Here is a 13,928-nt window from a genome sequence, read left to right as displayed (position 1 = left end):
ATTTCAATCATAAATATGTTCTTTTTTTTTAGTTGCCTTTGTCATCACTTGATTAGTTTGTTTACTGTTGAAACATGGTTTTAATTTTGTAAATTTAATATGATGTGAAGTTCACTCTATTAATCATTGGTCAACAGTTAGAGAAAAGCTGGAATTTAATTGAGAAATGCTGGAAATTAACTTTTAATTAAGGTAAAAATAATTATGCTTACTGGTAACATAATAAAACCAGTTACTGTTATTTATTGCGTGTTTTTTTTTACTTTTTTTAAAATGCTGCTTTGGAAACACTTTCTTTCTCTCCCTCTCTCTTTTAGATGAGAAGAAGAATTGATAAAACTTATGTAATTATTGAGCTCTTCGTATTTCTTCACACCACAATTGATAATGACCATCTGTAAGAAATATTTTACAAGTTGCTTGCTACTTGATGATATAATTGTTCAAATTGTTTAACTATAACTGTCGCTCCATTGTTCAAAAATTGTAATAAATAAAATCTTTTTAGTTCAAGTATTTTATTTAAAAAATATCTTATTAAGTTATTTGCCAGTGTTATTACGTTGTGTCTAGCTTTTTTATAGTCTTTTCTTTTTACTTATTCTGCAGACACAGTAATGTGTGCTTACAAATATATTAATCTATGCGCTATTGTTACTGTGTTTAGTGTTGATAGAACTAGGCTGTTATATTTATATTCTTTATATTTTCTGTTAAAGTATTATCGTAATTCTACTAAGAATAAAAGGCAAATAATACTTTTGTAATTGAAAATTGTAATTTTTTTTTTCATTTCATTTTTAGGCATTGGCAGGCTTTACTTGACTTTCCTTTTCTGGTACCTGCTATGTTGTGACAAATTTTAAAAAGAACTTAGCTGATTTTAATGCAGTCTTATTATGTTGTTTACTATAAGCAATGGCATCGCTGATAGGAAGTCAAACTTAAAATATTATTTATAGATAGATTTTTATTAAATTTTTGCAGATAATATATCAAGCTCTTAATATGTTATTATTGTTATTAATGATTTAATTACTAATAACCTGTATTACGGGTTGCTTACTACTAGTATTAGTCCAAAACTAAATATCCAATGATAATAAGGGTAATAATAATGATTACAACAACAGCAATAGTTATACTTTTAGTAATAAGGATACTAACAATTGTTTATTTTAAATTTTTTTTTAAATAATATAAATAGGTATAACAATATTATTAATATATTGGTAACAATTAGTGAGTCCAAATAATCGTATTTTTACGTTATCCGGGTAATCGAGTATTTATTTTTTTAATTACCCGGGTACCCGGGTATCCAGGTAAAAAAAAAAAAATTTACCCACACCATGTTGTGTTAATTAAATTTAAAATAAAATGCAACAATTTTAGTTTTAAATCTATTTTTTATTTAAAAAATAATACTTTAAAAAATACAAGTTTGTCAACCGTTTCCATTTTCAACTGATTTCGGGTTTTTGTGACAAAAGCTGAAGCTACCGAAAACACTCATTCACTTACTGTTGACGTTGGTTGTATTGTCAATAATGCTGTAAAAAGTTTTCCAATAGAGTCACCTCGTTTTGAACAATCTTTCTCCCACAACTTCATTTCTTTTTCCAATGTGGATTTTCTCTCATTATTTTCTTTCGGAACAGTCATAATTAATTCAATTGTTTTTTGGAGTTCATCATAATTTGAAACCAAACCATTATTTGAAATTATTTCTTCATTTTCAATTGTTAACTCTGTATCCATCTGTGTGTTTGCAGGATCTTCATTGAACAGCCTTTTGAAGGTTTCTTTAGCCAATAAATGAATAGAACTTTTTTTTAAATAAGTAAAATGGCAGGTAATCTCTGGTTTAGGATAATTTCCAGATTGTAAAAAACGCAAGAGTGATACAACATCCTCATTTCGTCTTTCTTCAATTCTTTTCTTCAAAGCAGTGAACATCTCCATGGCTAACTGCGTATTTGTTTCTTTTAGTTTGTTTAGCAAAAAAATGCATACTCCTTCAGCTTTTAAAAGATTATTATTATCTTTACTGAGCTCTTTAACAGCAAGCTCAACCGGTTGTAAAACATGTGATATTTCTTCTAAAACTTTGATATTTTTTTGTGAACATTTTTGCTGACCTAATTCCATTAGAGCCTTTTGTATGCAATCGTTTGTATGCAAAAATTTTTATGAAACGATTTACCATTGGTATTATTGAGTTCCATCTTGTTTTGCAATCGAGTAGCAATCGTAACTTTTTGCCTTCTTGATCTATTATATGCTTTTCAAGAACACTGCTTCGAACTGAAGAATATTTGAAAAATTTAATAATTTTTCGTGTTTCATCAAGAATTTTGCCAATGCCTTCACGAAAGATTGGTAATTGTCTAACTAAATCATTTTGGAAATTTAAGTTACCATCAAAAGCAAATGCATCAGCTACCTCATCATTTTGTTCGGTAGTTTCAACACAATCATCATCTGCTAAATTTTCACCATATTTTAAATTCTCATCATCTTGGAAATTTGTATCAATTACCGCATCATCATTCGTAATTAAACTCCCACTTTTTTTATAAAATACATCAAGTACAGCAAGATGTATAGCATGGTTGTAGCATAACTGAGAAAATGGTAAAATATTTTTCCCATATTTTACCATGACTGATGCTCCATCATGTGTGGATCCGACGATATCATTATCCATTTCAATTCCATAATTTTTAAGTTTTGCTTTTACCAAATCGATAGTGGCATTTGAATCACAAGAACCTATTATTGCAGATAGACCCAAGACTACAGGTGGCTTTGTTGCTGAATGAAGAGTGATATTCATGAACCTTCTAACGTTTATATCACTCCATTCATCGACAGTAATACTGAATCTCTCTCCAGATTTTTTTTGCTCTAATAACGACGCCATTAATTCTTCTTTTTTTTCTTTATAAAAATCCATTATATATTTCATTACCGTTGTTTCACTCTTTGGCATTTTATAATTGCGACTTGCTACGAAACCCCTAATGGCTTCAGATGAAGTAATTCCTTTGATGCTAAATCCATCTTTTGTCGCACATTTCGCCAATATTTCATTCAATGATTCTCGACTTATGAAATTTATTATTCCATTTCCGACTGATTTTGTGTTTTTCGAAGAAGACGCATCAGTTTCATTTGTGTCGCCCAAATTTCTTTTACCAAATCGATAAAAGAAGAAAAAACGGTAGAATACCGATACTCGATTGATAAATGAATGTGCAATATTTACATTTTTTTGTTTAAATATTATACTCGATACTCGAAAAAAATATTCCGAGTAGTCGACTACTCGGAACTTGCTTATAAAGTATCAATTACTCGGGTACTCGGGTAATCGATAATTGTAATTGGATTCCCTAGTAACAATATACTAATATATTGGTATTTATGAGTATAGCTATATTGTAATTATAATGATTGCTTATACTGATAAATTCTTTTGGACATTTGTTACTGATTTGTATAATTCCCTACAGACAGTGGCGGATTAAGACTTTTCGGGGTCTGGGGCTACCATACCATGGAAGTATCGAAGTTCATCGAGCCGCAAACATTAAAGCAATTCGTTTCGGGGGTATGGTTGTTACCGACAATAAAAAAAAAAAAAAACAAGTTTCACTGGACAAAAAACAACAATATTCACTGAAATGATTTTTATTAAAACATTAAAAAAAGAATTATTCTAGGGATATGCTGCATAGTTTTAACCATTAATATTTCCAATTATTCAGCAAAAGGTTTACTAAAACTCGGTAGTTAAATAGAACCTCTTTATTTTAAAAGCATATGTTAGTTAAGCTTCTTTTTTTGCTTTAAATCACAACACGACATTTGATTAAAAAGACAACTTTTTAATGTTTATACTTGAATCTTATTGGCGAACCTTCAAAATACAATATTTTTAAATTATTATAAACGTACCTATTTGCGTATGAAGATTGAGCGTTTAAGTATAGTCTTGAAGTCGTTTTCTTTTCGCTTACGATGCAAAAGGTTACAAGCATAGCCCGAAGAATTTTAATGCGGTTGAACTTCCATCTATTTTATACTTCCATGTTTACACTAAGTCTAAATCTGACTTGGTGTATGTTATACCATAAGTCTACTTTTGATTTCGTTTAGAAGATGATGATGAATATGACTGAATATTTAAGTGAAGATAATATTGATTTTTATGTACCATCTGAAATGGCTATGCATTAACAATGTGTTACATGGAAAAAAAAATTTAAGTAACCTAAAAATTTAATGTAAAATTAAATTTTTTTCTAAATAACTTGTGGCTTTTCATTCTTATGCATATTTGAACAAAAATATGACAAATATCTAAGAGGATTAGATGCATACTTCTCTGCAAATTTCTTTATTATATAGGAGTAAATTAGTGAATTATAAAAATGTTTTTTTTTTAAAATTTCCGGAAATATTCATCACTGGATGTTGTTAATCTATCAAAAAATTCAAAGTGAACTTACTAATCAATCAAGAAATTAGCTATTAAATAATAAGTAACCCAAATTTGACACTATTTTATTGCAACATATGAGGGAGGAGCTTTAATTTGCTAATCAAGTGCTCTTAAAGTTTTTAATATTGGTTTAATAAAAACCAAAGTATTTTTAGATGGTTTTTTGCTTTGTTTTGTTTATTCATTTCATTTGTAATGTGAAATTTGAACTATTATTACCGCGAACATGCTTCACAAAAGTAGAAAATTTATATATATAAAATTTAATATTCGTAGTAAAAAAAATTTTATATCTGACTTAGCTATTTATCATCATAAAAAAAGTTAATAATTATCTAAAGCGCTTTTCGTTCCTCGCCTTCTTAATTTAGCATTTTCCAAAGCTCGTGCTAAATTAAAAGTTTTAGAAGACCTACTACCCAAGCCAGGTTCGGTTGTTAATGTTACCGAAGGCATAGATACGTCATCGAGAAAACGAGGGTTGTGTATAATAGGACTTTGCAAAGTTTTTTCAATATTGTCTTCTTTTGATAAATTTAATGTCCTGAGTTTTGTATGAGGTAAAGAAGCATAACTCCAGTTATTTCTCTTAATTTCGTGTGCAAACTGTTTATTTTTGTTATCCATAATTTTTGAGTTTGCTCTTTGAAACGTAGGTTTTTGTGATGACATACTAATATCATTTTTATTCAGTTCCATACTTCCCCAAGTTTTATGTATACCATAATCGTTTACTATTCCAAACTCAATTTTTCTGTTAAATATCGGAGTTTGAGAATACGTGGGCCTGTAAAAATCTTTTTCTTTGGTTTGTATTTTTGAAAATATTCTTTGACCCTCTATAATTTCTGGGCTTGTTGTATTCTTATTGTTAGAATTACTATCTGTTGGGCTGATAATGATTCCATCCTCTGTTGAGCTAGCTCCAAAAAACCCACTATCATACGAGTTGGCGGAACTTTTTGAATCGCTATTTGGATTGGCATGGGCTGTTGAATTTTCTATATTACATTTATGCTTTTTTGTGGTAATTTTAATTGATGTTTTTTGAGTTGGTTTTGTATTTGAATCTAATTTATTCAAATCATTGTCATCTGTAGCGCTTGTAAATAAATCGTCGCTGTTCGTGCATCCGTCGATATCATCTGCGTTGTTTGTGCATCTGTAGATATCATCTATACATTTATAAGTATCATCTGTACATGTGTTTGATGTATTTGTAACATCTGTAGGAAACGATATAAAATCAGTGTTATGGTTATTCATGGTACAGCTTTCAATAGAAGATAATCCTTCAGAAGATAACTTGGCGTCTTCTGTTGTTTCACCTAAACGAAAATAATGTTTATACATCTTTACTTAATCCGAGTTCCTTCAAATATTTTAATCTTTTGTAAAAATACTTCATAAAATAAAAACTTTTTTAATACTATTCCTAAGAAAATAAAAAAAATGCAAACATTTTAAATAAAAATCTTACGAATTCAGAACTTTTTATAAGATTCTTTAGAAAGTATATTCACAAATTAATTATGCATATGTATATAAAGAGTACATGTTGATGCTGATTATATGTATGGATATTTAATACTCACGTCGATATTTATCCCAAACAAAAAACATCAAAAGTGAACTTTGTCATATTGTTTACTTAAAAAACAATATTTCACAGCAAAAACGATTTGTCATTTTGTAAACTTGTTGTTTAGTTATAGTTTACTCAAGATAACGCAAGATAACGTTTTTCTCGCGAGCATAAATAAAATAATAGTAAAATTCAACTTGTGGTTACCTTTAAGAAGTCGCCTGCTGCTCAAAATGTCTATTAGTCTTAAAGTTGTATTATTCAAGTATTTCAAAAATGTTACTACTGACGTTACTTCTATATGTCAATGACTTATCATTATACTTGTATAGAGTATTTTTGATAAACTTTTCAACTAGATTTGCTTAATTAAACATATATAAAAAAATAATTTGAGAATGTAAAAATTATGAATGCATAAAGCTAAACTTTCTAATATATTGTACTTATACACAATACAGTACAATAGTTTCTTTTAGAAAATAAGCATTGAACCAATAAGATTTAACCGAACATTAGAACCTATTTTTATAAATATATATTTTTATAACGTTTTATATACAAAATAAAAAAGTTTTTTTCTTTATAAAAAAAACTTTTCAAATATTCGATCATAACAAAATTGGCCACACTTGCTTGTAAGGCAGCATATTATAGCAATAAGAAAAATTATCGAAAATCATTAATCCTACCTTGCACCTCATCCTCTTTCTTGTTCACAAGTTCGTCTGATATCATTTTTGGACACTCTGAACACGTCTGCTTTTTTTGATGATAAGATTTCATTTTGTTTCGAAAGTTTAAATTAAATTCCAACGGTTTTAATAAAAATCCATTGGTTGGTTTTTTTGAATAGCTACTGTCACAATTGTTTTCGTTTTTAAACTGTGCAAATTGTTTGACTTTAAGTTCAAAGGTTTTTTTATTGGCTGCTATTTTTACTATTTTTGGAGTCTGATCATTCTGCCGGAGCTGGTGATCATCTATTCGGATCGGGTATTCTTCCGTTAACCGAGTGTTCTTTATCGTTGGCGACTCAGAACTCTTTTCCTGCAACGTTCCATTGAAAGTGAATTTGTTTGAGTTAAGTAAATTATCAATTGGATTATTGTTTTCGTCATCCGTAATGTTTGTTAACAACTCTCCTTGAGAAATACAGCTATTAGTAAAATCATTTGTTAACTGTCTTACTGTTGCGGCTGTTGGTGATATACACTGCTCTGAGACTCTTTCCCTATCAATTGTTTTAATATCCGTTTTAGAGTTGGCTGCTGTTGGACTAAAACATTTTCCGGTGACTGTTTTATGCGTTTCCAAAAACTTCTTTTTGCTAAAATTTAATGCCTGTTTTAGTTCATCCAAATTCATAGAGCTAAAAGGCAGAGTTGTTTCTGCGTCTACATTATTTGATTGCTTTACGACACATTCGTGGGAGTTCGGGGGTACAGTATAGATATTTTTTTCAAGAGACGATAATTTTTCCATTTCGTTAGAAGAAAACATCATTTTTATAGGTATTTTGTTAGGGCTTTCCGATTTATTTACACTCATAGACTCGTTGACATTATTTACATCGGTTTTACTACTTCCAATTTGTGAAATTTTAGTGCAAGATTTTCTATAAGAGCTTGCTTCATCTGCGGTCAATAACGGCTTTTTATGAATTTTTGTTAGTTTCCACTCAGTAATATTAGGCTGTAAAAAAAAGTGTCACAATAAAATATTATAAAAATGATCAAATATCAACTTTTTAAACAAAAATACTTAAAAACGTACCGAAATATTTGATGAATCTTTGATCTTTGAACTGTCATTTATCTGTCTATCTATCGGTTCTATATTCGGATTATTCTTATCAGTTTTTGCAGGGATAGTCAGCGACAAATGTGCTCCACGATGAGGAGTTTTATGAGGATCTATACTTAAATGCGAAAGTTTTTCACTTGACTTTACTTTGTCAAAATTTTTTTCTAAGATATTTAATTTTTCAAAACCAGATAATCGGATGCTATTTATTGTAAAATCAACTTTACTTTTTTCCTTTTCAGGGGAAACATTTTGTGTTTTGGAGAATGAAGTAATTTTTTTTCCTTGATACAAATATTTTTTTACTTTTAATGGCTTAAAAGTGGGAGTTGTTCCAGCTACGGAATTTTCTATTTGAAAGTTGCTGTAACATAATGACTTACTCCTAATAAATCTATCATATCTTCGAATTAAAAGATGATAAACGGCGGACGCATGCGTAGCTCTAAAATCATAAAAACATCGTTAAATATTAATAATACATATGAAAAAAGTTAACAATAAATTAAGAAATAATAAAAAAATTATCGTAACACGTATTTAGCTAATTATTTTAAATAATCAACGATTTATTACTTGCCTGTTTGAAAAGACCGCTGTTGCTGCTTCATTATAGTCGATATTAAGAACTTGTTGCATGTAAGTGAGAACGCTTTTACATAACTGCTTATTTGCGCTCATTACATCACCAAGTGAAACGTGACACTGAATTTTTTCTAAAGATTTGAACCATTTATGATGTAGAACTTGCTCTAAAGTAATGCGCCATTCTGGTATAGGTTCCAAAAGTCGCATAATAAGATCTCTACATTCTAAAAATATTTTATTAAAATTTTAATAAAATAACGATGTTTTATTTTAAATGTTCAAGTACAACATAAACAACGTTCAAGTTATATTTTTAAAATGTTCATACCTTCTGATAAAAATTTGGGTATAGGTGACATGTTTCGCTGCATCATTTTTTCGTACAATGTCATCAGATTTAAAGGCTCTATGTAATAAGGTACGTATCCCACTAACATGGCATACATGTTCACTCCGCTAAAATTTTTTAAAATCACTATGTTGAAAGAAGATAAACGAGCTGTTGCTTTAATATAAAATATAAAAGAATGTATATTATAATTTTAATTATTTACACGCTCCAAACATCCACTTGAGGTCCATAAGTTTTCTGTGCAATAACTTCTGGAGCAGCGTATAAAGGACTTCCACAATACGTTGTGAGCAGTTGAGGAAAAATTCCTGTCTTTTGAAATGCTTCAATACTTTCTTCAGATATAGTGTTACTTAATCCAAAATCTAAAATATTTTTTAAATACAGTTTCCAAATCAACAATTTTAACTTTTAATGCCTACAAATAAATATTTTGGCTATTAAGGTGCTCCAAATAAAGTTCTCGTCGTGCCACAGACCACGACGGAAAATAATTTGACAAGAAATTCACGCCGCTTTATTATATTTCTTACCAATATTGCAAATATAGCCAGAGCAGATATCAAACTTTGGATCTCTTGTTTCTGAGGTTACCACTTATTTTTTCGTGTATTTAAAATATTGTATTTGTTAAAATAACTTTTTTCACTCACCTGTAATTTTTAGATCTTTTTCTTCAGTAAGAAGGAAGTTTGCAATTTTCAAATCTCTAAAATATCAAATTAGCTATCAATAGAAAAGTAAAAAAAAATCTTTGAATTTAATTATTGAATTATTAGTAACAAACACATAAAGCAATAATAACAAATATGTAATAAATAGTTATCAGGGGCGAGTATAGGCTTGTTAGGGGCATTGACCAACATCTTTTAACCCAAGTTACTTGCAAGAAAATATAAAATACAGTTTAAAACGAAATTTTAGAAACTTTTTTATAAGCTCTTTATCTAACTTTTTTATAAAATTTCATAAAAACTTAAAACATTATAAATTACATTTATTTTATAAATTACAGGTATTTTATATATTAGTTAAAAGTATTTCAATTTAATCTAACTAACCTGTGGACTACTCCTGCTTTGTGCATACTCAGTACTGCAGACACAAGTTGAAAGACTAGTTTCTTAGCCATAGCTTCATCAATTTTTTTGTTCTCTGTCATATAGTCAGACAACTCACCTCCACAAGCATATTCCATAACAAGGTAGTAAAAATGCTCAGTTTCAAGCACCTCAAATAGTTGAACAATGTTTGGATGTCGCACGCGTTGTTGAATAAGCGCTTCGCGTCGAAGATTCTTACGCATGTAACGATCTTCACTTGCATGTTTTTTATTTATAATTTTTATGGCTACCTAATAAGAAAAATATTTTGTTTTCCAACTTAGCAACTATGGTTTTTTAATTGGCAAAAACGAAAAAAAAAAAAAAAAGGGGGGGGGGCGATATTTATTTTAGAAAATTTTACAAAGTTATACTAGTGGAATATTTAAAAAATTTACTTTTTCACCAGTTATTACGTGGATAGCTTCTTTGACTTTAGCAAAAGAACCCTCGCCTATAGTTGACCCAAGTAAATAGTTTCCAATCTTTTTTCCATTTTTATATGGCTCCAATTCTTCATTTCTTACATGTGTAACTTCAATCGGAAGACTTTCCATAAGTTAGTTTCTTTTTTATTCTAAAGTTTTTTTATATATACTTTTTAAAATCATATAACATTTTTTAACAGTTGTAAATAAAATTAATTTTTGAAAGAAGTTCTTAATTTAATGTTTTAGTCTTTTTTTAAATTTAATTATTTTTTCGAAATTCGAAGAAAAAATTACTTTAAATTCCTTAACTAAATATAATGTTCATTACGGTACAGATAATCATAAAAAAGAAAATTTGCCAGTACCGATAAAAAATTTGCGAAAAAAAGATTTGCAACTTTATAATATCAATTTTTAAATGCATTATACTATGTATATATATATATATATATATATATATATATATATATATATATATATATATATATATATATATATATATATATATTTATATATATATATATATATATATATATGTATATATATATAATATATATATATATATGGTATATACATGCTCGAACATGAAAAGATTAAATGAAATGAAAAGATTAGCCATTTTAGTGTTGGTACACAAAAATATATTTAAAAAATAAATCCTGCTCCCACCTCTATAATGTTTAGGATTTAATAACAAACCTACTTTACTTATCTACTTTTACCATGGATTTTATCTACTTTTAGCGTGGATTTAACTAATAAAAATAAATGTTTTGCGTTTCATAAAAATGTAGAAAGTTGTGAAGGTATGTTAAACTCGTTTTTAAAACAAATAAACCTTTTTTGATTGAGAATATTTACTCAATACTCTGCAAAAATATCTAATTCATACAAATCTTCGTCAAGCTGCCAGAAAATATAAAATAATTAATAAAGTAAAAACGTTAAAAATGCAGCATAACAATGCTACTCCTATTACTACTTCTACCACTACTACTCCTGTTGTTGCTATTACTATTTTTGCTTATCCAAATATTTACTACATTTACAAATCCTACTACTGCAACTATTACTACAAATTCAACTACTACAACTACAACAACAACAACAACTACTACTACTACTACTACTAAAACTACTGCAAATAACAATAATAATAACAATAATAATAACAATAATAATAATAATAATAATAATAATAGTAAACAATAACAATATTAATTATAACAACAAAAACTTAGTAGTTTTTATAATAATAATAACAGTGATAGCAATAATAAACAGTAAAAAACGCTATATACTTTTAAATATATATAGAAACAAAGATAATTTTACATCGATGCATCCTGAAAACTTTTTTTTTTAACTGTATTCACAAAAACTTAGCTAACCTTTAAACTTTTTGTTAAAACTCTATTTCGCAAAAATTTGTAAGATGCCATTTTAACTTTTTTTTTTTTTTTTAATATCTCTAACAAGTATTCCGTGATTTTGCACCAATATCAAAAGTTTAATAAAATTAAAAATGTCACCGATTATTTTTATTGTAATAAAGATTAAAGCGTTATAATATACTATTGATAATAAACCTAAAACATTAAACAAAAAAATGTTCTCAAAAGATTATATACCGCTGTCAATATTATGAACCAATTTCAAGAAGATAAACCGAACGTCGGAAGATTTGCAAAAACAGCATACATATAAAAACTTTAAATTCCTTACTACATTTAATAATATTCTCGTTTATAATAAAAGAAATGTTTGTTTAAAAAACCGCTAAAAACTCCATATAAATTTGTTGTTTTAATAGCGGTTGCTATATTTTCATTTACCTTATTTTTTTTTTAAATTTTACATAGTTATGAGAGAAGGTTAATGCACGTTTTTTTTTTTCTTCGTTAATCCGACATTTAAAAAGTTGTTACAATTATTATGACTTCGAGACAGAAGTCGTTAATAACTTATTAACTAATAAAAATCGTTTGTGTAAAGATTTGTTAAAACATTTAAATAATCGTTATTGTTATTTTAAACAACAGCAAATTGTTTAAAACAATTTTATATATTTATAATAGTAAGAAAAAACGAAGTTAAGAAGAAAAAAAAAATTGATGCATAATGTTATTAACTTCATACATTTTGCAAACAAATATTATAATCAACTTTATATTTACTTTATTTATAAATTGACTGACGGAACAAGTAATCTAATATCGTTACGCAGTTTTTAACAAAATTAAAACTAAGAAGCGAAGCGAATAATTTATTTATTTTAATAAAAAAACTATTAGAATGTAAATCAAATGTAATAACTTTTTCAAGGCTTTTCTTTTCCCTAGATAAGGTTCACTCCTGATTGTGCCCATATATAAAATTCACGGTTTTGTTTTCTTAAAACAAAAAAAAATGAAACTTGAAATGTTTTTTTATAGTACTTAATTTCAGTATTATTAGAAATATTAAATATAAACATAATATATTATTAGAAATAATAAATGTTTTAAGATAAAACTTTAGTATAAAAGTCATTAAACTTTTGAATATTAGGTATAAAATTTATAGTTGGGCAGAGTTTTATTTATCTTAATTTACTTTGCAATTTATTATTAATCACGCACTATGTTTACAAGTCAAATAAATGTAATCATGTTTACAAAGTTATGCTAAGGAGTATTTAGTTACCTCTAGTCGTTTTTGTACGATTTCGGATAGATAGTTGTTTCCCCAATTTATGACGTAACAATTATGATGTAAACCATGTTTACGTCAAATACCTTATTAAAATTACCTTATAATGTCACTAACCATCACACTTTCAAGTAATTAATAATCTATGACGTATTGTAACGTCATAAGTCAAAAATGAAAAATCTTTTTTCACATTTGTTGATGAAGCAGTTGTCGTATTTATTGTATCTAGTCTAACAGCTTTCAAGAATGTTAGATAAATTTTTCATATTTTTCGAAGTGATGAAATATTTTTCTTTTTTCAATATTCTTACGAAATGAACATAACTAGTCAGGTTTTTAAAGATGGTTATACATATATATATATATATATATATATATATATATATATATATATATATATATATATATATATATATATATATATATATATATATATATATATAAATATATATATATATATATATATATATATATATATATATATATATATATATATATATATATATATATATATATATATATATATATATATATATATATATATATATATATATATATACTATTTCATTTTTTAGCTGTTTTATAAAACTGGTATACACAAGTTTGTTATAAAACATGATCTCAAATTTCAGCAATAAACAGACAATATATATGTCTTGTAGACTCTTTATTCTTGTAGACTCTATTTGTAACATTTTAAAAGAAAGATCTTTATAATGAAAATAAAGAGTCTTGAAGACTCTTTATTTTTGTTATAAAGATCTTTCTTTAAAAATGTTACAAGCCACCTAGCTGATTATTGGGGAATGGGAATTATGGAGAGTTTAAGTAAATTGTTAAAACTGCATGAATGTATTAG

The 13,928-nt window shown here is 27.1% G+C and overlaps 1 protein-coding gene across 4 annotated transcripts; it reads right to left on the bottom strand.

Annotated features, from left to right (window-relative positions):
* Positions 1 to 4,757: 4,757 nt before the first annotated feature.
* On the bottom strand, positions 4,758 to 13,304 carry LOC100214698 (uncharacterized). Of its 4 annotated transcripts, none has more exons than XM_065794000.1 (10): positions 13,061 to 13,304; positions 10,343 to 10,521; positions 9,903 to 10,195; positions 9,495 to 9,550; positions 9,044 to 9,206; positions 8,818 to 8,945; positions 8,482 to 8,713; positions 7,872 to 8,346; positions 6,788 to 7,790; positions 4,758 to 5,838 (listed from the first exon to the last, which is right to left on the bottom strand). In XM_065794000.1, exons 2-10 carry the CDS (start codon positions 10,499 to 10,501, stop codon positions 4,835 to 4,837), a joined length of 3,513 nt encoding a protein of 1,170 aa, XP_065650072.1. In that variant the 5' UTR covers positions 10,502 to 10,521; positions 13,061 to 13,304; the 3' UTR covers positions 4,758 to 4,834. The 4 variants fall into 4 exon arrangements, with proteins under 4 accessions (XP_065650072.1, XP_065650073.1, XP_065650075.1 ...); XM_065794001.1 differs by lacking the exon at positions 13,061 to 13,304 and adding an exon at positions 12,007 to 12,156; XM_065794003.1 differs by lacking the exon at positions 13,061 to 13,304 and adding an exon at positions 11,767 to 11,890 and having other exon boundaries at positions 8,818 to 8,964.
* Between the last annotated feature and the right edge of the window lie 624 nt (positions 13,305 to 13,928).

This window comes from Hydra vulgaris, chromosome 03 (genome assembly GCF_038396675.1).
Source record: "Hydra vulgaris chromosome 03, alternate assembly HydraT2T_AEP".
In the NCBI taxonomy this organism is placed as follows: domain Eukaryota; kingdom Metazoa; phylum Cnidaria; class Hydrozoa; order Anthoathecata; family Hydridae; genus Hydra; species Hydra vulgaris.
The sequence above is the reverse complement of the archived record's forward strand: the minus strand, read 5'-3'. Positions and strand labels throughout refer to the sequence as shown.